Source organism: Chiloscyllium plagiosum, unplaced genomic scaffold (assembly GCF_037043375.1).
Source record: "Chiloscyllium plagiosum isolate Xiang-an unplaced genomic scaffold, Cpla_swu_hap1 HiC_scaffold_22, whole genome shotgun sequence".
Taxonomy (NCBI): Eukaryota; Metazoa; Chordata; class Chondrichthyes; order Orectolobiformes; family Hemiscylliidae; genus Chiloscyllium; species Chiloscyllium plagiosum.
The window spans coordinates 52996808-53022055 of NW_028270160.1; the positions used below are offsets into that span (position 1 = coordinate 52996808).

Sequence of the window (25248 nt, forward strand, 5' to 3'; positions counted from 1 at the left end):
GTCTCTCTCTCACTCCCCCTCTCTCTGTCTCTCTCTCTCTCTCCTCTTTAAAACCTCCTAAGTTATGTGCAAGTAACAATCACACTAAATTTAATCAATAATTTCATGTTCAATCATCCTTTTTCTCAATTATAATCATGAAAGAACACAAATAATTTAGAAGTTTAGAAGAGCACTAAGGTAGCCAGATTGCAAATTAGTCTACACAATTAAATGGTAAGAAATTTGTGACTTTCACTTCTGTCGTGATGCTAACTCACCACTTAACCATCTCCTGCCTTCTACTAAAGCATAATATGGATTGTATTTGTTTTCATATGTGTGTTTCTGTCCTCTATCCCCAACTCCTGTGCATTGTATTGTTCCTTTTTAATGGTTCATTGCATTCATTCTCTGAACAGAAAGAAACAACACAATTGGAATACTAACTTGTCTATTACCTTCTGCTGAGCAGTTACATCGCTATCAGTTTCAAAGCTAATGTTGGTCCTGGAAAGGCTTTCTTTACTTATAACAATGCTTTTGTTCAGGAACTTGTTAAATTAAACCATGGAAAAACATGGCGTCTATGGAAAGGGAAACAGAGATAATAGCTGGGATTTAATGGAACACAGTGGGAAGTGGAATGCATTGACTCTCCCCACTACAATTCCTATTTTCAGAGCATTTTCATGCCTGTTATACAAATGCAGGACCCTATGATCTTCCAGACCAGTGACTAAGCAGGCAAAGGAACCTTGATCTCTATGGAGGTGATTGGGATTAATAGAAACCCCCATATCTGAGGAGGTGGTGAGTATTTGTGGTGCTTGATGTGGCTGCTTATGTTGATGTCATGGCTAGTCCGAGGATACTGTGGACTATGCAGCAGCAACAGGTCCAGGATCACAGTCCAATTGCACATCAATGAAACGCAGGTTATTAGCTGCAATCTATGAGACCACGCAGTGAGAGGAATCCAATGATGGTACTGACTCCTTCGGTACTTTCAGCCTGACTATCAACATCAGATCAATAGTAAATGCATTGGCTAACCCTCCCAAAGGCATCCATCAGCAGCTTAATACTACATATCAATGGTAGATTGTAGAATGACTGCCACTGGAAGTAGGTGACCACCAATGCAATCGTATCACATTGCACATACGTATACCATAGCCTCTTGGGAGAGCTGTGATCTTCAATAACAAATTCTCCCCAGCACTTGAAGGCATTTCATGCTTTGACTGCATACTCTTCCTACACAATTTTTTTCCATGTTGATGTCTGCTCTTGGTATCTTTTGTGGTCTTCTCTACCTTGAGATTCCCTTGTCCATGAAGCTACAGCTGTCTATAACTGTGCCTCACAACACACCCCTCTCAGGCTGTCCTTCCATCTGCTAGATCTATCTTCTGAATGAACAATGCCCATGCTACTTGGGAGCTGCCAGTCTTGAAGGGCTACTCCTCCAGGTGTCTCTGCAACACTGCCCATTCCACCCACTGTTCAGGCCCCACTCATCGATTCTTGTGCCAGGAGTTTATAGACATTCAGGGGGCTCAACCCCAGATCCTTTGGTCCTCGACTCTTCCTTCTTTACCCCCAAACACATTTGCCATAATGCACCAAGCTTCCTGGAAAAGAAAGCTGTTAATTCCATGTCTGCCAATTGCAGCCATAACCTCAGCTGCCATTGCATTACCACAAAAATTCTGAGCTTTCTTTTCTCCATTTTTCTAACTTATTGCTGGATTTTTTTATTTCTTTATTCTTCTGTTGTTTTGCCCTAAGAATTTGTACTTAAGAATCTGTTTCTTGGTACCTAGGATGGCACTGTAAATGGTGACTTGAAACATTTTCACCATACTTCTGTGAGTACATGTGACAATAAAGCTAATTCTAATTCTAAATATCTGCTAAGTTTGCATATCTGCTGTGCACTCATTGTAAAATTCACAGAAGCTCCAATAATGGAACTTCATTGATGCATCATTGATTAATTAACTAGTGGGCGGCACAGTAGCACAGCAGTTAGCACTGCTGCCTCACAGTGCCAGAGACCCGGGTTCAATTCCCGCCTCAGGCAACTGTCTGTGTGGAGTTTGCACATTCTCCCCGTGTCTGCGTGGGTTTCCTCCGGGTGCTCCGGTTTCCTCCCATAGTCCAAAAATGTGCAGGTTAGCTGAATTGGCCATGCTAAATTGCCCGTAGTGGTAGGTGAAGGGGTAAATGTAGGGTAATGGGTCTGGGTGGGTTGCTCTTCGGAGGGTCAGTGTGGATTTGTTGGGCCGAAGAGCCTGTTTCCACACTGTAAGTAATCTAATTTAATCACCAGTTTGGTAAAAACATACTATTCAAATAGAGGTTGCCATTTGTCATTGGTAAAATGTGAACTGGCATGATGACTTTGGAGATCTGCTGTTAGACCACTGTAGGCCATTTTACAACCTTGCTCACCCTCTCGCAACCACCCCTCAAACTTCATTTCTCCTTGTGTTTCAGCAGCGTGGAAAATCCCAGATGAAGTTTCAGGTGAGCAACCTGAATTGAAAAGTAGATAAAAGGAGATGTAGATGGTTTGAAGGAAGTACAGAAGCAGGAAGCGTAGGAAGGGAAGTAAGAAGAAGCAAGAAAGGAGGTCATAGAATGGACTGCAGGAGAGATAATATGACAAAAAGAGATGATGGAGTCCAGCACAGGCAGGGTGGTATTAGAATAATAGAATGAGATGTAACAACTATGGTATTCAAAGACAGATGATCATTTGTCATTTTGTTCTGTTTGCTGAAGTGACAGACGAAGTCACATTGTACCAAAGGAACCCCATGACATCATGTATCAGAATCATCACCTCAACAAAGTACTTTTGCACAGTGTGATTAAGAATCACAGGGGGTGTCACTGCACACCAATTGGACAAACAAAGCATGTTGTCTGCTCAAGTGTTGTTTTTCGAAAGATCAAGCACAGTTACAGCTTCTTCCCTGCAGAGAGGAATTGCTCTCATGCACATATGCCTAATCCCAGAAGGATAGCTTACATGATTCACTTCTGTCCGTAAGACCACAAAACATAGGAACAGAAATTAGGCCATTCAGCCCATCAAGTCTGCTCGACCATTCAATCATGAGTTTCTCATTCCCATTCTCCTGCTATCTCCCCATAACCATTGAACCCCTTGAAAATCATGAACCAACCTTATCTCAGTCTTGAATATACTCAATGACCTGGCCACGACAGCCTTCTGTGGAAGCGAATTCCATAGATTCACCACTCTCTGCCTGAAGAAGCTTCTCCTTATCTCTGTTCTAAAAGGTCTTCCCTTTATTCTGAGGCTGTGCCCTTCGGTCCTAGTCTCTCCTACCAATGGAAACATCTTCCCAACATCTACTCTGTCCATGCCATTCAATATTCTGTATGTTTCAGTTAGATTCCTCCATCATCCTTCTAAACTACATCGAGTGTAGACCCAGAGTCCTGAAACATTCTACATATGTTAAGCTATTCATTCCTGGCGCCATTCTCGTGAGTCTCTTCTGAACACACTCCAAAGCCAGTACATCCTTACAGAGATACAGGAACCAAATGTGGCCTGACCAGAGTGCTATTGAGCCTTAGAAGTACATCCCTGCTTTTATATTCAAGTCCTCTCAAAATAATACTAATCATTGCATTTGCTTTTCTAACTAATGACTCAACTTGCAAGTTCACCTTGAGAGAATCCTGGACTAGAATTCCCAAGTCTCTTTGCACTTCAGACTTCTGAATTTTCACCCCATGCCTCTATTCTTTCTACCTAAGTGTATGACCTCACAATTTCCCACAGTGTACTCCATTTGTCACTTCCTTGCCCATCCCCTAACCTGTCTAAATCCTTCTCCAGCCTCTCTGCCTCCTCAATGCTACCTGCCCCTTTACCTATCTTTGTATTGTTTGTAAACCTAGCCAGAATGCCATCAGTTCCTTCATCTAGATCATTAATATATTAAGTGAAAAGTTGTGGTCCCAACATTGAGCATTGTGGAATACCACTTGTCACCAGCTGTCATCCTGAGAAGGACGCTTTTATTGCCACTCTCTGCTTTCTGCTAGACAGCCAAGCTTCTCTCCATGCTAGCACCTTGTGTCCAATACCACAGGCCTTTATCTTACTCAGTAGCCTCCTGTTGGCAATTTTTCAAAAGGTCTTCTTGAAGTCCAGGTAGATAATATCCATTGGTTCTCCTTGGTCTAACTTGCTCATTACTTTCTAAAATAATTTATCAGGATTTATCAGTCATGACCTCCCCTTGATGAAACCATGCTGATTTTGTCCTATTTTACCATGCACTTCCAAGTACTCAGAAATCTCATCCTTCACAATGGAATCCAGGATCTGACCCACAACTGAGGTAATTTTTTATCTTTTGACTTATTCCCTTTTTAAACAGGGTGTCACCTTTCTGAAGTTTATATATGACATCTACAGCCCTTCTTCATCAATCAACTTGTCACTTACAGTCATAGAATCGTAGAGATGTACAGCACGGAAACAGACCCTTCAGTCCTACTTGTTATGCCGACCAGATATCCCAACCCGATCTCTTCTCATTTGCTAGCATCTGGCCCATATCCCTCCAAACCCTTCCTAATCATATACCCATCCAGATGTCTTTTAAATGTTTCAATTGTAATAGCCTCCACCACTTCCTCTAGGAGCTCATTCCATACACGTACCACTCCCTGCGTGAAAAAGTTGACCCTTAGGTGTCTTTTATATCTTTCCCCTCTCACCCTCAACCTATGCCCTCCTGTTCTAGACTCCCCCACCCCAAGGGAAAAGACTTTGTCTATTTATCCTATCCATGTCCCTCATTTTATAAACCTCTATAAGGTCACCCCTCAGCGTCTGATGCTCCAGGGAAAACAGCCCCAGCCTATTCAGCCTTTCCCTATAGCTCAGATCCTCCAACCCTGGAAATATCCTTGTAAATCTTTTCTGAGCCATTCCAAGTTTCACAACATCCCTTCCAATAGGAAGGAGACCAGAGTTGCACACAATATTCCAAACATGGCTTAACCAATGTCCTGGACAGCTGCAACATGACCTCCCAACTCTTTTACTCAATGCTCTGACCAATAAAGGAAAGCATATCAAATGCCTTCTTCACTATCCTATCTACTTGCGACTCTACATTCAAGGTGTTATGAACTTGCACTCCAAGGTCTCTTTGTTCAGCAACAATCTGTGTTGGATCTTACCATTAAGTGAATAAGTCTGCTAAGATTTGTTTTCCCAAAATGCAGCACCTGGCATTTATCTAAATTAAACTCCATCTGCCACTCCTCAGCTCATTGGCCCATCTGATCAAGGTCCTGTTGTAATCTGAGGTAACCTTCTTCACTATCCACTACACCTCTTATGCTTGCATCCAAATCATTTATATAAATGATTAAAAGTAGTGGACCCAGCACCGATCCTTGTGACACTCCACTGGTCACAGGCCTCCAGTCTGAAAAACAGCCCTCCACCACCACCCTCTGTCCTCTACCTTTAAGCCAGTTCTGGCTAGTTCTCCCTGTATTCTATGAGATCTAACCTTGCTAACCAGTCTCCCATGGGAAACCTTGTTGAAAGCCTTACTGAAGTCCATACAATTCATGTCTACCACTCTGCCCTCATCAATCCTCTTTGTTACTTCTTCAAAAAACTCAATCAAGTTTGAGAGACATGATTTCCTATGCACACAGCCATGTTGACTATCACTAATCAGTCCTTTCTTTTCCAAAGACATTCTGTCCCTCAGGCTTCCCTCCAACAACTTGCCCACCACCGACATTAGGCTCACTGGTCTATAGTTCCCTAGCTTGTCCTTACCACTTTTTTTACATTGTGGCACCATGTTAGCTTCTTGCACCCACACGTGACTATCGATGATACAAATATCTCAACAAGAGGCCCAGCAATCGCTTCCCTAGCTTCCCCCAGAATTCCAGGCTACACCTGATCAGGTCCTGGGGATTTATCCACTTTTATGCATTTCAAGGCATCCAGCACTTCCTCCTCTGTAACATGGACATTTTTCAAGATGTCACATCTATTTCCCTACATTCTATATCTTCCATGGCCTTTTCCACAGTAAACACTGATACAAAATACTCATTTAGTATCTCCCTCATCTCCTGTGGCTCCACACAAAGGCTGCCTTAACGCCTCAAAGAATTCTATTAAATTGTTAAGACATTACCTTTTCTGCACAAAACCATGTTGCCTATCACTAATCAGCCCATTTTCTTCCAAATTCTATCCCTCAGTATCTTCTCTAGCAGCTTCCCTCCCACTGATATCAGGCTAACTAGTCTATAATTACCTGGATTATCCCTGCCACTCTTTTTAAACAAGGGGACAACTTCAGCAATTTTCCAGTCCTCAAGGATCTCACCCATGTTCAAGAATGCTGCAAAGATATCTGTTAAGGCCTCAGTTATATCCTCTTGTGCTTCCCTCAGTACCCTGGAATGGATCCTACCTGGACCTGGGGATTTTTCCACCTTTATGCCTTTTAGAATACCCAACACTTGCTCCCTCCTTATCCCAGCTTGACCTAGAATAATCAAAAATCTACCCCTAATCTCAACATCCATCACATCCCTCTCCTCGCTGAATAACGATGTAAAGTATGTGTTAAGAATGTCACCCACTTTCTCCACACTTAAATTTTCCTCCTTTGTCCTTGAGTGATCCAATTGTTTCTCTTGTTCCCTTCTTGCTCCTTATGTATGAATAGAAGATTTTCGGATTTTCCCTAACCCTGTTTGCTAAACTTATTTCATGACTCCTTTTAGTCTTCGTAATTCCTCATCAACACTGGTGAGTCTTCCTCAACACTGGCTTGCAAAGACCTTCAACCATTTGTCGTCTTAGTACATACTCTTCACTGGACACTCCTAGTCTTGTCCCTTCGCCAATTGTGGTCATCACCAATTGACTTGGAAAAATTACCCTGATATAGGTCTGTGTGTTACTTTAACTTGAGGACCTTGGATCACTATCAGTGCCTACTCAATCTTGGTTGGTGGTCAGAATTTAGTGATATGTTGAATCATGATGGCCAAGATTATCTCGTTACTGCAGCCTTGTACCAGCTTGACAAGCAATGTACAGTCTTCCTTCACCTGTTCTGCTGTTGTGGACTTTGCCCCTGCCATGGGTGGCCTTCCAACAGCAAGGAGCTCGTGATGCCATGACTTGAGGAATCATTGGTGTACACAAGCCACCCACATAAAGGTAGTGATCCACAGAATGCACTAAAAAATAAATCTCATTGAAGAATCTACTTGTGCAGACAATGAACTAAAAATTGAAGTAATTGGGTAAACAGAATGCTTGCATTCAACAGGGTTATGTTTCTAAGAAATGTAGGATCGAGAATTGGAGCTAAACTTCCTTCAACCTTAACAGAGATTCTCTGCTGAGACTGTGAGATTGTTGAAGTCACTCCAAAGATCTTCAACCACTGCATATTGTTGGTTAAACCTGTCAATTACCACACTTGGAGAAACCAGTTTGCAGCTGTTGTTGCTGAGTCAGGAACCAGGTCAATCATGGTGCCACAGCATTACAGATTTTATTACAGAGATTGATAGTCACGGACAAGATGCAAAACAATGTTGTGTCTACCTGTCAAGCATTCACTGAAGAATTAGTTCAATCATCCTAACATTCCCTATAATGTTACCAAGCAGACAATCTATTGCAATATTACAATGACCAAGCTATTAGATTAGATTAGATTACAGTATGGGAACAGGCCCTTCGGCCCAACAAGTCCACACCGACCCGCCGAAGCGAAACCCAGCCATACCCCTACATTTACCCCTTACTTAACACTACAGGCAATTTAGTATGGCCAATTCACCTGACCCTGCACATCTTTGGATGGTGGGAGGAAACCGGAGCACCCGGAGGAAACCCACGCAGACACGGGGAGAACGTGCAAACTCCACACAGTCAGTCGCCTGAGGCGGGAATTGAACCCGGGTCTCTGGCGCTGTGAGGCAGCAGTGCTAACCACTGTGCCACCGAGCCGCCCACAAATTCTTGTATGTTTAAAAAAATTACAGTTGCACTGACCATTTGAACATACAGGCCATTCCCCGGACACTGTCTTGTTTAAATACATTCTAAAAATTTTGTCTTAAAGACGTATGCCTTGAATAAGAATTCTCTGTTGAATTCTCAACAGCTACACCCAGAACATTGCACCAGCCTTGGATCCAGATCCATGACATTAATGAAATGGAGATGTCTTTCTTCAGGGAAAAGGCTCAAGGATCATATAAACTCAAATAAGTTTTGAACTTTAAAGAGAGTTTGCATACTGACCTCACATCTAGTTCCCAGAGTTGTGTGTGGAATTTATCCTCAGTGAAAAAAGTCAATGCTGAAAGAAATCATCACTGGAAATGTATTCTTGATAAATGTATAGGACTGAGGGAGAGTAGCTTGAGAACACATAGAAATCTTCAAATTTTGTAAACTGATTTACACACATTTGTAAACTGATTCTTTTCAAAGACTGTTCAGGAGACAGTAATAAATATAATGGAGTCGATGCATCTGTCAATCTAACAGATATTGCAACAAATAGCACCACATAGAATACATGTGCATTGGACCAAACAGTAGAGGAAACTAAATCTTCCAAAGAAGATACAGTTAACTTTAAATAAGCTTTTTCTACAGTGACTAGAGGTAGGCATAACACTGACATGTTTCAATACAAAGTGTATGATTCATACAGCACACAAGAGGTCCTTCAGCCCATCGAGTTTGTCCTGGCTTCTCCACACTACTCATGCTTCCCAGCACTTGGCCCATAACCATGAATGTTGTGACATTTTAAGTGTTCATCCAGGCAATGTTTAAAGATTGTGAGGATTCCTTTTCGTACTGTTGTCCCAGGCAGAGCATTTCAGATTCCCACCACCTTTGAGTGAAAAATGGCTTCCGCTCATGCCCTCTAAACCTCCTCAAAACTGTACTCACCTTTTGATCAAAGGAAACAGCTGCTTTCTATCCACCTGGTCCATGCCCCTCATGATCATATAAATCTCAATCAGGTCCCCCTCAAGCTTATTGAAAATCAAAAGAACTGCAGATGCTGTAAATCAGAAACAAAAACAGGAAGTGATAGAAAAGCTCTGCAGGTCTGACAGTAGCTGTGGAGAGAAATCCGAGTTAACATTTCAGATCAAGAGACCCTTCCTCAAACCCTTCTGAGGAAGGGTTACTCGACCTGAAACGTTAACTCTGATTTCTGCCACAAAAGTTGCCAGACTTGCAGAGGTTTTCCAGCAATTTCTAATTTTGTCCCCCTCAATCTTCTATGTTCAGAAGAAAACAACCACAGTATATTTAATCTGTCCTCACTGCTAAAATGCTTTAACCCAGGTGACATCAAGGTAAATCTCCTCTGCATCTTCTCCAGTACAATCACATATCTTCTATAGATTGGTGACCCAATACTCAAACTGTGGCCTAATCAAAGTTTGGGTCACAGTTGCAACAGAAACTCTCTGCTCTTATAATCTATGCCTCAATTGCTAAAGGCAAGTCTCCCATATACCACCTTAACTACCCTCTGAGTCTGTCCTGCCACCTTCAGGGATCTGCAGATAAATACGTCTGTTCCTCTGAGCTTCTTAATGTCCTCCCATTCATTGAGAGCACTCTCTTAACTAAATTTTATAAAAAGAAATAAGACAAGTGCATTACCTTACAAAATGTAGGGTTGAACTCCATCTGCCACAGATCTATCCATCTGACTAATCTGTCTATATCTTCCTGCAATCTAAGACCTCCTTCCTCACTATGATAACCGGCTAATTTTCGTGTCATCCACCAACTTGTTCATCATAAACCATTGATATATAACACAAATATATGAGATACAACAATAATCATTGTGATACACTACTAGACACTGGTCTCCAGTGACCTGAGCAAACTTCTACCATCACCCTCTGTCTGCTGCCACGAAGCCAGTTTTAGATCCAACATTCTAAGTTACCCTGAATCACAGATATTTTTTACATTCATCGTCAGTGTCCATGTGGGACTTCAAAGGCTTTGCTGAAATCCATAAAAACTACATTCATAATGATATAAATTAAAACTTCCCAAATCTTGAATAGTGTTCCAGTGCACCCTCCCATGTCGTCTGATTTCTACAGCTTTCTGAAAACCTTGTGTCCATCCAGTTCTAGTCTTTTGCAGATCCACAGCTTCTTTTCCCTTATGCAGAGAGTGGTAAGGGTGTGGAAAGCCCTACCTGCTAATGTAGTCAACTCAGCCACATTAGGGAGATTTAAATAATCCTTAGATAAGCACATGGATGAATTTGGGATAGTTCACAGGTCGGTGCAACATCGAGGGCCGAAGGGCCTGTTCTGTACTGTATTGTTCTATGTTCTATACACATCTGATCACCTCCTTGAAAAATTCAATCAATTTTGTCATGACTTCCTATGCTGACTATCTACGATCAAAACTTGCCTAAGTGGAAATTAATTCTCTTTTCCTGAATTCAAAACAGAAATTGCTCAAAAAGCTCATCAAGTCTGGCAGCATCTGTGGAGAGAAATCTGAATTAACCTTTTGGGTCAAGTTCTGAGGAAAGGTCACTCAATCCAAAATGTTAACTCTGATTTCTCTCCACAAATGCTATCCTACCTGGTGAGCTTTCCCAGCAATTTCTGTTCTTGTTTCTAATTTACAGTGTCCACAGTTTATCGGCACTTCTTCAGAATGTTCTCCAATAGGTTCCCTACTTTTATATTTCCACTGAAAATTCTGGGAGGTGATAACTTTCTGCAAATAGGATAAACTTCATTTTTTTTAAACAAGAAATCCAAATGCAGATCTTGAAAAAAATTGAGGTATAACAAACATTTCATAACATTTCAAAATTTTAAATATGCATTTTCAAAGAAAGTTTCAAGTCAAAAGAAATGCACAAATTTATCTTCCCAAATAAAAGTTCTGTGCTAGATTTAGTACTCTCATGAAGGACTGGTAGAAAGGTAAGGGGTTGCTGTATGTGTTATTTTGCATTTAAAAGTGCATCGTTAAGGACTCCATGTGCTTAGTGTAGTTACAATTTTGCAATTCTGCCTGACAGTTAGTCTGTTTTGTAGTTGGAAGTTGCACAAACAGATCTTAGTTAGCTTTCTGCAATGATTTATTAAATGTATCCTTATAATGTATTTTACTGTTTTCAACAAACTAACTTACAAAGCTCATCGATCCATGCCAGGCATAGGATTATTAGACGATTATCATAAATGGTGAAAAGTACGAAATACATTGCTGATGGGGGCCAATCATTCTTGAACAGTCAGAAAGCAAGGTAATCTACCAGTGGAAATGATGGTTGACAGTTTTTAGATTGCGCTAAAGCGCATTTGACAACCCTTGATAGCTTTGCTCATTCCAGCGTGAAACGTGTTGAAAACACTTCTCCCTGGTAAGTAGACAAATCGCTACTGAGAGGCTAGTTTAATTCATTGGAACAAAGGAAAGCACAGTGTCAGATTGAAACCAAGCAGAGAAAGGCCAAAGAATCTTGTCAGTGTCCATAGAATTACCCAGTTTAACTTGCATTCAGCAAACCTCCTTACAGAACTTAAAATGTTTAAACAGCATTCAGATCTATAGGTTCTAGATTTGGGAGTATCTGATGCAGAAACGTGAGCCATCAAGATATGCTTAAATATTGTGAACGAAAATTGACACAGATTTAGCACATCAACTAAAGTGCTAAAAGATCCCAAAAGATTGGGTCACGTGAGGAGATTATTCAAAATCAGATTAAACTTCCATACAAATTAGAAATCATGTCATTTAGACTGAAGCCTTGAGAATTCCTATAGCATTTCATGAGCAGATGCAATGGCTCATTTTGTAATTTCTCAGATAAGGAGGAACCAAACAGAGTTGTTGAGTTAACAATCACATCCATCCATGGAAGCTTTCCAGAAACATTTGTTAGCTGAAAATGTGTTGCTGGAAAAGTGCAACAGGTCAGGCAGCATCCAAGGAGCAGGAGAATTGACGTTTCAGGCATAAGCCCTTCTTCTCCAGCATCTGCAGTCCTCACTTTTTCCAGAAACATTTGTTAGGCAAACTGAAGACTTAGAGCATTGAAGAGTTACTGAAGGATAAATGCAAGTATCTGCAAAGATCAATCAATTGTACTTCTCCAGAGTACCATCTCAACAGTTGACACACACATTAGAACAGCCAAACATAACAAGACCAGTAGAAGGTGTGGTCTTCTGCATGCACCAAGGGAAGACCCCGATTGCCATCAATACTGCAAGATATGTGACATAAAATGGTATTAGCAGAGGCAAGTACTCAAGCAAAGATTGACGCAGCTCTAAAGAAACATGCACTGATTCAAACAGACTCCACAAAAAGAGCAGGTGCAAGCTCCAATAAAGGCCAGCTTGTATCTAACCAGAAACATATACACAAAGTGATCAATAAATCACAATCTAATGATGTACATGATGAGACAAAGAGTTGCAATGACAATTTTCAAGCTATTAACCTTGACAAGACATCATTGTCATCATATTGTCAAATTATCTGCCCTTAGTAAAGTAGTCAGCATTGAATATTGGCAGAGATTAATACAGGGGCAAGTGTTAATATACTGTTTCTTCAAACTTCAAAGTAATACGTACCAACAGGCATGGGAAGTCATGACAAATCTACAAACATAAAACTTTGAGTATGCAATAGCTCATTAATCATACATGCAGGATCAATAATGCTGGAGAGCAAGTATAATCAATGCATTGGATGCCATAGTTAGAGAGTCAAGGAGAATCACAGAACTTTTACACCACAGTAAAAGGCCATTCAGCCCATCATGTCCACACTGGGCATCAAGTATCTATCTATTCTAAACTCATTTTCCAGCACTTGTCCCAAAGCCTTGTATACTATGGGATGTAAAGTGTTCACCTAAATATTTCTTAAACGACTTGAAGGCAACTCTACCATTCACTTAGGCATTGACTTCCAGCACCATCAGCCCTAGGTGAAAGATGTTTCCATCAAATCCCTTCCAAACTTCCTGCTCCTTAGCTTAAAGCTTGACCAGTCTACCAAGTGGAAAATGTCCTCTGTATCTATGCCCCTCATAACTTTGTAAACACTAATCTATCATCATAGAATCCCCACAGTGTAGAAACAGATCCAACAAGTCTACACCAATGCCTCCAAAGAGTAACCCACCCAGACCCATTCCCCTCCCCTATTATCCTACATTTAACCCTGAGTAATGCACCTAACCTACACATCTTGAGCACTATGAACAATTTAGCATGACAATTCACCTAACCTGCACATCTTTGGATAGTGAGAGGAAACCGGTGCACCCATAGGAAACCCACACAGACACGGGGAAATGTGCAAACTCCACACAGACAGTCACCTGAGGCTAGAATTGAACCTGAATCCCTGATGCTGAGAGGCAGCAGTGCTAACCACTGAGCCACCAAGCTGCCCCTTCTGTGGTATAAAGGAAAAATTTCTAAACACCTCTGGACCAACAATTATATTATACAAGTATGCCATGACCTTACACAACTCACAATGCATCAAACCAGTCAAACAGCTGAGATATAATAGATATAACAGACACATAACAGAGGTATAACTGAAATTGCAGAAGAATATTTGAGAAGTGGGCAGCACAGTGGCTCAGTGGTTAGCACTGCTGCCTCAGTGCCAGGGACTCAGCTTCAATTCCACCCTTGGGCGACTATGTGTGCGGAGCTTGCACATGCTCAGTGTCTGGATGGGCTTCCTCCAGGTGCTCTGGTTTCTTCCCACAGTCCAAAGATGTGCAGGTTAGGTGGAGCGGCCATGATAAATTTCCCTGTAGTGTCCAGGGATGTGTAGGCTAGATGGATTAGCCATGGGAAATGCAGGGTTACAAGGATAGGATAGAGGGTCACGCTGGGTGGGATGCTCTATGGAAGATTAAGTGTGGACTCATTAGCCAGCTTTTATATTGTAGGGATTCTATGATTCTAAGTAGTATTTGCAACATAAAGAAGAATGGAACATATCACTTTTATTTCTGAACTAATGAAGCTAAAGTTTCAGCTCTCTTCTGTAGAGCAAAAAATGAAAGTTCAAGAGAAAAAGGCTGGAGAACTAACTCAGGTTAAATCCAAACATGAGAATACAATCTTTGAGATGAGGAGGACTTTAGGGAATACCTCTACTCAGCTCATAATAATGAATAAGGAGTTGGAAGAAAAGGCACAAAGCAGGATGAATTACAATCTCTACAACATCAAGCCAATTAAAGATTTGCTGGATTACAAGCAGATCTAAAGCAATGTACACTAAATGGGATTCCCTAGTTGGGAGATACATCAATATCTCGGACTATCCTTTCTAATCAATGACTTTGAAATCCACCACTCAACCATACAAAGCAAGAGCACACCACAGCTGCTTAGGTAAATTAATGAATGAAGTCCATGAGAGGCCAACATAATTAATCAAATTTAATTTTAATTATCACCTGTAAAAAGCAGTTTTGTAAGTCTGTCAGAAGTGTCTAACAAAGAAATTCTACAATGATCTTTCACCTTGCCAACCCATGAGAAAAATATAAATAAAATAGATGCCATAAACCTCACTTAATTTGGTAGGAGAGGCATATTCAAAACTTGTAAATGCTGAAGATTGAATTTACTTAAGCATCTATTCTAAGTTTAACTGCATGCGCATAGATTCAGATTTAAATAAGTTGACAAAATCAAGAGGGAAATTGCAAAATATTGGTCACTTGTCTTCATTTCAAGGTTTCAGAATGAAAACGAAACAACTTCATTAAATATATATTTAAAAAATGAATACACATATCATAGAGTTGAACAGAGAAATCAATTTCAAGGGCAGGTAAGTTGGAGAGGAAGGTTGGATATGAGAAGAAAACGGAATGAGAGACAGGGATAAAAGTACTGCTCTGAGTAGATTCCCTACAGCGTGGAAACAGGCCCTTCGGCTCAACAAATCCACACCGATCCTCCGAAGAGTAACCCACCAAGTCCCATTTCCAACTGACCAACGCACCTAACACTATGGACAACTTAGCATGGCCAATTCACCTGACCTGCACATCTTTGGACTATGGGAGGAAACCGGGTCAAACCCATGCAGGCATGGGGAGAATGTGCAAACTCCACACAGTCACTCAAGAGGGGAATCGAACCTGGGGCCCTGGTGCTGTGAGGCAGTAGTGCTAACCACTGAGCCACTGTGCTACCCTAAGTCGACATGTTTCCAATAATTACATGAGATACGCAGTGTAAAACCTATAGATTAACATGATTTAAAGACACACATTATACTTCTGACTGAGGAAACATAATTAAATCATCCTTAACTGAGATGAGAAGTCATGTAAGCAGCTTGAAGAGTCAACATATATAACTTGGTGGACAGTTTTGGAGAGTAGAAGATAGCCAAAGTATCCTCGACAGTGTAATCCAAACCTGCCTCTCTCTTCAACCGAACAATTATTCCACAAATCCTTTGAACGAAGGGAGAAATGGATGTAGGTTTGCTTGCTGAGCTACAAGGTTCATTTTCAAACGTTTTGTCACCATACTAGGTAACATCTTCAGTGAGCCTCCAGATGAAGCACTGCTGATGATTCCTGCTTTATATTTATATGTTTGGGTTTCTTTGGGTTAGTAATGTTATTTCCTGTGGTGATGTCATTTCCTGTTCTTTTTCTCAGGGGGTGGTAAATGACCCTCTCTCACTTGTATCCTTACAAGATGAGGAAGGACACCACTTCGACTGGGACAACACATCCATCCTAGGGCAAGCCAAACAGAGACAGGAACAAGAATTCCTTGAAGCATGGAATTCTAACCGGAACTCTGTCAACATTGCCTTGGACCCGATTTACCACACCCTGAGAAAAAGAACAGGAAATGACATCACCACAGGAAATGACATCACCAAACCAAAGAAACTCAAACAGAAAAACAGAAGCAGGAATCATCAGCAGTGCTTCGTCCGGCGGCTCACTCAAGATGTTACATAGTATGGCGACGAAACATCTGAAAATAAATATTCCAATCTTGCGAGCAAATCTACTTCCAGAACCTCAACCCAAGCTACAATTCGTCTCAAATTTCACTATAGGGAGGAATCTCTGATCAACAAATACTAGAGATCTTTAGTGAGTCCAGTCTAAGATGTTTGTGGAACCCACTACCCATTCAATCACCTTAGCATACCAATTACCACATAAACATTACGCCAAAGGTGAGAAGTTGGAAGCCCTTGAAACAGCAGAAATTTAGGGTAACCTCTTGAACTGCACCAGGACACAAACAATCTTGGTCATAATCCAAGTCAAAATCAGCTTTGTATAAGTTTATTATGGATAATTGTCTCTCAATTATCAAAATCAAATTAATGTAAATGCAACTTCAGAAAAATATAACTTTAATATTCAGATAATCAGAACTATGCTTATTTAGCCATCAACATGCACTGTAAGGACAAATTCTTGGGAATACAGTGAATTAATCAATTTATAAACCTTTGTAAGGCCACTCAATCCCATTGTAGGTAAATCTTCTTGTCAAACTGGGTGATGCACTCTTGTTGGTATAAGTGATCATTTTTAAACTGTACTACAAAAAATATTTGGTGCATGTCTCTATTTCCAAAACATTAGGTTCAGTCTGTCCCCATGTCATTTGGGCATCTTTACAATGAATATCCCTGAGTTGTCATTAGTCTGTCACTCATAGAATTTATTAATCTGATTATTCTAACATGTTCAACATTTTGATTATTCTACAGTTACGAGAGGTAAAGATCACCTCAAAACAAATGCAACTTACTTGTTGCTCCCATTCTATTTTCATAAATAAATTTACTTTGATAAACTATAAGAATGCAAAATAGATATTTTATGGAACAGCACTGACAACAGAATAGAATTTTATAGCAGAGACCTATTTGGCCAAAAGTTGTTTAAACTTCAGGTAAGCCTCCTCATACACTATCAAAAAAACACACTAGCCCTCCTGCATCATGTATTTACATTCTTAGCATTTAAATGTGAATTACCTCAATAATAGCAAGTTGTAGTGAATTCCAAATTTCTCAGACTGAAGAAAATAACATTCTCTTTAATTTCTTATTGGATTTATGGGCTCTGCTGTTTTGGACCCTTCCATAAGGGAAATACAATGAGCTGTGTCTTGCTTCTTTTGCCTAAGTGCAAATTGAGTTTTTTTGAGGGAGTCTCTCTGCAATGCCTGATAGGATTTCTTGCTGTATCTTACCAAATGCATCTCATTAGCTATTCACCTCTATGGCATCCCTCACATCTGATTCTCACTCCAACTACCACTGAGTGATTCGCCATTCAGTGGATAACCGCTAAATACTTTGCAAACATGCCAACTTTAAAAGGGCACTATGCCCCTGATAATGAGGGAGGTCATTTGAAATTAGAGAACTCAATGTTGAGTCCTCCGTGCTGTAGAGTACCCGGGGGGAGAGGGTGGGGGCACTTCTGGCCAGTATTCACTTTCTTTTAAGTTAATGCTGTTATCTGCCACATCACTGAAACAACATTGATAGTTTGGCCAGCATCACCTTTGACACGTAGGCACATTCACATTTGCATATATGCAAAGAAGTGTCACTTCATGTATTTTTCCCTTCAATGGCATGGCATGGTGAGCAAGACAAGGCACAATGTGACAAGCATAGAGGTAGATCTTTTTTTTTTAATTCATTCGCAGGAGGAGGGCATTGTTGGTTAGGTCAGCATTTACTACCCATCCCTAGTTGTCCATAGAGTAGTTAAGAATCAACCACATTGCTGTGAGTCTGGTGTCACATGTAGGCCAGACCAGGTAAGGATGGCAGTTTCTTTCCTGATGGGTTTTTCCAACAACTGACAGTGGTTTCATGGTCAGCATTAGGCTCCTAATTCCAGATTTTTATTGAATTCAAATTCCACCATCTCCCGTGGTGGGTCTCAAACTCAGGTCCTCAGAATATTGACTGGGTCTCCGGATTAACAGTCCAGTGATAATAACACTAGGCCACTGCCTTTTTGGAAAAGCAAACATGAAGAAAACATACAAGCATTCCTAAGATGCCATTTGGTCCAATCCATGAGCTAGGACCTGTCATTGCGCTCCAGGTGTCCCCTCTATAGCTTTTCAATGCTAGTTGCTTGTGTGCCTGCAATGCAAATATACGCTTCCTAAATGGCCAGTAAATAATATTGGAGGGGTGTCATGACGGCTGTGAGGGGATGCCAATGTGCGCAGTAAGGTGTGTTCCACTGATGGCATTGGTTCGTGTCCTACAATGCTGTTTGGGTGCTGAGGAACATGGATGGACTTCACGGCCAACTGTGAACTGAAGCCACCAGGTAGCTGCTCCAAATACTAAATCAAGATTTCTCAACATGTAGTTTGTTTGACATGCAGGAAGCTGAATGTTGATGAGGTGAGTTGAGCTGTTGATAAGGTGTCGAACAAACTTCAATACCCCTTATTTAGAAATACACCGATGTCGCTCAGTGAAAAATTAAAAGATACAACCGGTTGCTTCCAATGTCAAGATAGGCCTCACCAATCTGATGTTGTCACAAACCTCACCATGGCCCATGTTGCTCAGACCCTTTTAAGAATCCACATATATCTCTATCTTAGTAATTGAATACTACTGTTAATTCAACTCTGCCCCACTAGCTACCTGATGAAGGAGCAATGCTCCAAAAGCCTGTATTTTCAAATAGACCTGTTGGACTATGTCTTGGTGTTGTGTGATTTTCAACTCTGTCCATCCAGTCCAAGACCGATGCTAGTTGCTTGTGTGCCTGCAATGCAAATATATGCTTCCTAAATGGCCTGTAAATAATATTGGAGGAGTGTTATGATGGCTGTGAGGGGATGCCCATACAAGTCTCAACTTTCCTGATAAACTAGGAGGATACAAATAGTATTGTCCTTGTAGATCTCTTTTCATTTCTCCAGTGTTTCTATATCCTTTTTGAAATTTGGAAATCACTTACCTTCTCTGTCACTTAATTCTGTGACTCCAGAAATTTATCTGAGGACTTTTATTTTAATTTCCATGGCCTTGTTAACCTGTACTACTATTTTTAAAAGATTTGTGAATCTGTGTCCCAGATACCTTCAAACCACAACCTATTCAGACTTCCACTTTGCTAGGATTAGCTGTTTTCCTCATTAATGCTCGGACCTTATTTCTAAGCCACCATGCAGCATCTTTGTTAAAGACCATTTGTAAGTCCATGTGAATGTCATCCACTGTACTACCCTTTATCTACTGTTTTATTTGCTATTAGGTAAGTGGTCTGAAATGTCACACAATATCCCCTCTCCAACTTTGCTCACTCTCCATCCCCTCATCCCAACAACCTTCCTGTAAATGTACCCACGAAGGGAATAATCTTCAAAAAAGGAAGTTGATCAAAGCCAGGGAAACGTAGACCAGTTAGCTGAAATCAGTTGTAGGAAAGAAAGTGAAAACTTTACTTATAGATGTAACAGAGAAAAAAAGGTCAGTCAGTCAGATTGAATTTTAAAAGGGGTGGTTTATACTTGAATCAATTTTTGAATTATTTGAAGATGCAGTCACACTCCTACCAGTATTAAAAGTCTCTCGCTAGAACTTCTAAAGAATCCTAGAAAAGGATTTGAAAAATATTCAGAAACTAGCCAATCTATTGAAGAATAACGACAGTAAGTTCCATTTATACAACAGCATTGACAGAAAAGAGTAATTCAAGGCACTTCACAGAAATATTATCAAACAGGTTTTGAGATACAGTAATGTAGAGATTTTAGGATACGTGACAAAAAAGAGAAAATGTTTTGAAGATCATCTTAGGGGGAAAAAGGAGAAAAGTAGATATACAGAGATTTAGGAATGGAATTCAAAAGCTTAGAACCAAAGCAAACAAAGGGTCAGCAAGCAATGATCGAATACTTAAAATCAGGATGAGCAGGTTGCCTAAAGTGGAGACACAGTGATATTTCAGAAGGTGGTAGGGAGAAAGGATGACGGAGATAGGAAAGCTGAGGCCATGCAAGGATTTGAAAACAAGGATAAGAATATTAGTTTAAAAAAAATAAAGTGTTGCAGGACCCTAAGGCCATAACATAGGTCAGTCAACATACAAGGAAACACCAGAATAGTGAGATTGCTGTATTACTGTTGAACAGTAATTGGTGCTCTGATTTTCCAGATTCCATTATAATACTTATAAATTCTCATGAAATGCTCTGATTAAAACCTGTGGCAGATTTTAAACTAGGGGACTGTGTTATAGTGAATTTAGTACAGACATTTCCCCTTGCTCCTATCCAGCATAATTTTTGTGGAGTGGGCGACTTGACATAAACCAAGCCCACCATTGCAGCTATTTTCCTTGCAGAAAATGTGGAAATAGCAGAAAAAGGCAAGTCCCCTGAATTGCCTGATCCCTCTCAAATACGGGAGAGTCAGTGTAACTAACATTCAATGTGATCCTGAATGTACACACATAAATACACATAGTTACGGATGATCATTGCATAACATCATAGATATATGGATCTGATCAGCAGACAATTCCCAATGAATGCTTCAAAACACTTGCATAAAATGTTGACTGGGGAAGGCAGCTCTTAACTCATGCTATTTCTAATAACAACTTGGATTATTCAGGTCCCCAGAAAACAATGCTTAATTTCCTTAAAATAAAAAGAGCAGGTGGAGCACTGGTGTTGGTAACATAATTTTCTCAAGTGCAATTAGCACATATTAAAGACATGGAAAAGAAAAACTGCATCATGGAGTAAACTCTAACAAACTACAAAAATTCATAAAGTACAAAGAAGTAATGAAATTTTATAGACATTACGCAATTTCATTTGGCATGCCTTATCATATCAAATTTTGAATGATGGCTAAATATTAGACAAATGTTCAGAAATAATTTAGTTTCAAAGCTTGAAAATTTCATCTGTATTAACTGGCACTGCTCGGAAAAATCTAAATTAAACCACACATTGATTATAGTCATTCAGTATCAGCAAGTTGAGAATTAGAATGCTTGCCTATGCTTTATTTAGAGTACTGAAAAATTAAATAAACTGGTTAAATCTATCGTAATGCAAACAGAATGAAAGCAGAAGAAATTTTAGCCATGTACATACCATGAGCGTCAAAGAAATCATCTAGAAAAAAAGCAGCATGCAGAGTTCAATTAGATGTTAATGAACTGACAGCAATGAGGTCATAAAAAGAACAAAGTATGCTACATTTTCCACACCTCCAACAGAGCACAGCAGTTGAAAAGTAAAAGGAAATATATAATCATGAAAAACTAAACAGTATGTGCCATCTCACAGAGGTGTTTGATTTGTAGTTTAAATCCAAAATTTTAACATTGCATCAAAACTCATGATTTATATGGAGATGCCTTCATATAAACCTTTCAGTTCTAATGCAGCGTTTAAGCTTTGGATTTATATATAGGATTTATACGAAGTGAATCATTAATCTTCAATATGATCTTCCTCATTTTTTTGCTTTAATTTCCACACACAAAACAAATTCTATTACCAAGACATTGTTTGACTAGAAATAACATTTTGTGCGGACATCCATTTTACAAACCCCTTCTGCTCTTTTCCTGCATAGATGTTTCTACTGTTAGTTTTAATAAATGCATTTGGTCCAACAGATGACAAAGAAAGGTGCTGAATAAATTAGCCAGCATATTTGTTGTTTCATCAAGTATGTTGCATGAATATCTGTGAAATATTGTAAATATAAGGTAGTTGTCATCTGAATCAAGACCCAGGCTGTCTTTGTAGATTGACACAAAGCAACACTAATGCCTTCATGCTGTATCTGGATGGTTACACACAGCATCCTCAATATTGACTGAGGTTTCAAATAAAGCCACAGTTTCAAATAACCTAGAGCTGAAGCAAGGGCGTTAACTGATGCTCAGAGTGTGGAATCTTGTGTTCCTAGTGATAATAAATATGGAGTCAAGAAGGACACTGAAGTAGACATGGTGTGGTGTAGCTCACCATGCAGATAAATCACCTGAGGGAGCTAATTCATGGGAAAGCTTGAAGTTACTGCCCAATAGGTTTGTAGCCAAGTAGGATGCAGGAAGAACACAGCAAGCCAGGCAGCATCAGGAATTGGAGAAGTCGACGTTTTGGGTATAATCCTTCTTCAGGAATGGAAGTGTGGGCAGGGGAGCTGCAGATAAAGATTTTGGGGTGGGGGAAGAGAATGGTTATGGGTAGGGACAGGGGCAGGGTGTTGAGTGATGTGAATACAGGTGGTGGGTACAACCTGGTTGGTCAATGGGAGGAATGAATCCAGTTGGTAGCTGGAATGAAGGGTCGGTTGGAGGGAAAGAAGTAAGGAGGCGGGGCTGGAAATGGAGCTGGGGGATGGATGGGAAGGTTGCTGTGGTTCTGTTCACCGAGCTGGAAGCTTTTGTTGCAAACGTTTTGTCCCCTGTCTAGGTGACATCCTCAGTGCTTGGGAGCCTCCTGTGAAGCGCTTCTGTGGTGTTTCCTCCGGCCTTTATAATGGCCTGTCCCTGCCGCTTCCGGTTGTCAGTTTCAGCTGTCCGCTGTAGTGGCCGGTATATTGGGTCCAGGTCGATGTGTTTGTTGGTGGAGTTTGTGGATGAGTGCCATGCTTCTAGGAATTCTCTGGCTGTTCTTTGTTTGGCTTGCCCTATAATGGTAGTGTTGTCCCAGTCGAATTCATGTTGCTTGTCGTCTGGGTGTGTGGTTACTAGGGATAGCTGGTCATGTTGTTTTGTGGCTAGTTGAAGTTCGTGGATGTGGATCGTTAGCTGTCTTCCTGTTTGTCCTATATAGTGCTTTGTGCAGTCCTTGCATGGGATTTTGCACACTACATTAGTTTTGCTCATGCTGGGTATCGGGTCCTTTGTTCTGGTGAGTTGTTGTCTGAGTGTGGCTGTTGGTTTGTGTGCTGTTATAAGTCCTAGTGGTCGTAGTAGTCTGGCTGTCAGTTCAGAGATGTTCTTGATGTATGGTAGTGTGGCTAGTCCTTTGGGTTGCGGCATGTCCTCATTCCATTGTCTTTCCCTTAGGCCTCTGTTGATGAAATTGCGAGGATATCCGTTTTTGGCGAATACCTTGTATAGGTGTTCCTCTTCCTCTTTTTGCAATTCTGGTGTGCTGCAGTGTGTTGGGGCCCTTTTGAATAGTGTCTTGATGCAACTTCATTTGTGTGTATTGGGGTGGTTGCTTTCATAGTTCAGGACTTGGTCTGTGTGTGTGGCTTTCCTGTGTACCTTTGTGGTGAATTCTCCGTTTGGTGTTCTCTGTACCATCATGTCTAGGAATGGGAGTTGGTTGTCCTTTTCTTCCTCTCTCGTGAATCGGATTCCTGTAGGTGTGGAGTTGATGATCCGGTGTATTTTCTCTATTTCCGTGTTTTTTTTATGATTACAAAGGTGTCATCCACGTATCTGACCCAGAGTTTGGGTTGAATTTGTGGTAAGACTGTTTGTTCTAACCTTTGCATTACTGCTTCTGCTATGAGTCCCGAGATCGGTGAGCCCATGGGTGTTCCGTTGATTTGTTCGTATATCTGGTTGTTGAATGTGAAGTGTGTTGTGAGGCACAAGTCCAGTAGTTTAAGTATGCCGTCTTTGTTGATGGGTTCAACGTCCTGTTGTCTGTTATGTCTGTTCAGCAGGTTGGCTATTGTTTCTCTGGCTAGGGCTTTGTCAATAGAGGTGAACAGTGCCGTTACGTCGAATGAGACCATGGTTTCTTCCTTGTCTATGTGTGTATTTCTGATGATGTCCAAGAATTCCTGCGTTGATTGTATAGAGTGTCTGGATCCGCTGATCAGGGGTTTCAGTTCCTGCTGTAGTTCTTTAGCCAGTTTGTGTGATGGTGTCCCTGGTTGTGATACTATGGGTCTGAGTGGGATGTCTGGTTTGTGCACTTTAGGTAGTCCATAGAATCTGGGGGTGTTGTTGCTTTCAGGTTTCATTCTTTGTAGGTCCGACCTGGTTATCTGTCCATTTTTTTGTAGGTTCCTCAGTGTGTTGTTTATCCTATTGGTGAGCTGTGGGGTGGGGTCAAACTCCCTCTTTTGGTAGGTGTTGGTATCTGCAAGTAGTTGTTGTGCTTTTTGGATGTACTCTGCTTTGTCCAGGATGGCCGTCATTCTGCCTTTGTCTGCTGGTAGTATGATTATGTTCTTATCGTTTCTTAGTGATTTTAGTGCTTCCCTCTCCTTGGTGTTGAGGTTATGTGTTTGTCTTTTCCTTGTTATCAGGGGCACGATACTTTGTGTCACTGTTTGTTGTGTCTCTTCTGTCAGTCCATTGTTCCTGAGTGTGCATTCTAGTGCTGCTAGGAAGTCTGCTGTCTTGGCGTCCCTGTGGTTGTAGTTGAGTCCCTTGGCCAGTATTGTTCTTTCCGTGTCTGTGAGCTGTCTGTGGGAGAGGTTTTTAACCCAGGTGTGTGTTGTGGTGTCCTCTTTGTTCTGTGTTAGTTTGGCCATTTTTTCTTTTAGTGCCATTTGTTTTGCGGTGTGTAGTCCTGTTCTGTCCTATGGTGACAGCCTGTTCTATGGTCCGGATCCATTCCTGATTAGTGGTTTTTGAAATTAACGACTTTTGGCGCGCAATTTCTTGTCTGTATTTGTGAAATCGGTTGTGCGCGTCTGTAATCATTACCTGGATCATCCTGAGTCCGTTCTGTCTGGCTGTGTCTCTGGCTTGTGGATTGTTGACTGGCGGTCTGTATCTGACACTTGGTGGCAGGATTCGATTCTTTCGGCATTCATGCAGGAACCGGAGTTGTTCGTATGCGGCGCTTAGGCGGTTAGCGCAGGATTCCCATTTCCTGGCTTGTCTTAGCGTCTCTCGCCCGTAGGTGTTCAAAGTTTGTGAGAAGATTTGTAGCTCAGGTGCTCGTTGCTGTGGTTCTGTTCACCGAGCTGGAAGTTTTTGTTGCAAACGTTTCGTCCCCTGTCTAGGTGACATCCTCAGTGCTTGGGAGCCTCCTGTGAAGCGCTTCTGCGGTGTTTCCTCCAGCATTTATAGTGGCCTGTCCCTGCCGCTTCCGGTTGTCAGGGCAGGGACAGGCCACTATAAATGCCGGAGGAAACACCGC

General features: G+C 41.0%; 1 protein-coding gene across 9 annotated transcripts in view; it reads right to left on the reverse strand.

Moving 5' to 3' along the window:
• Positions 1-25248, reverse strand: part of pcdh15b (protocadherin-related 15b) — a 1538224-nt gene that overhangs the window by 723052 nt on the left and 789924 nt on the right. For 7 of the 9 annotated variants that reach the window (XM_087999065.1, XM_087999066.1, XM_087999064.1 and 4 more), the window contains one exon: positions 21271-21291. The exons of the other annotated variants lie outside the window; for them this stretch is intronic. In XM_087999065.1, coding sequence (XP_087855191.1) covers positions 21271-21291 — 21 coding nt within the window. The remainder of the gene's footprint in view (positions 1-21270; positions 21292-25248) is intronic. 9 annotated transcript variants of the gene reach the window in all.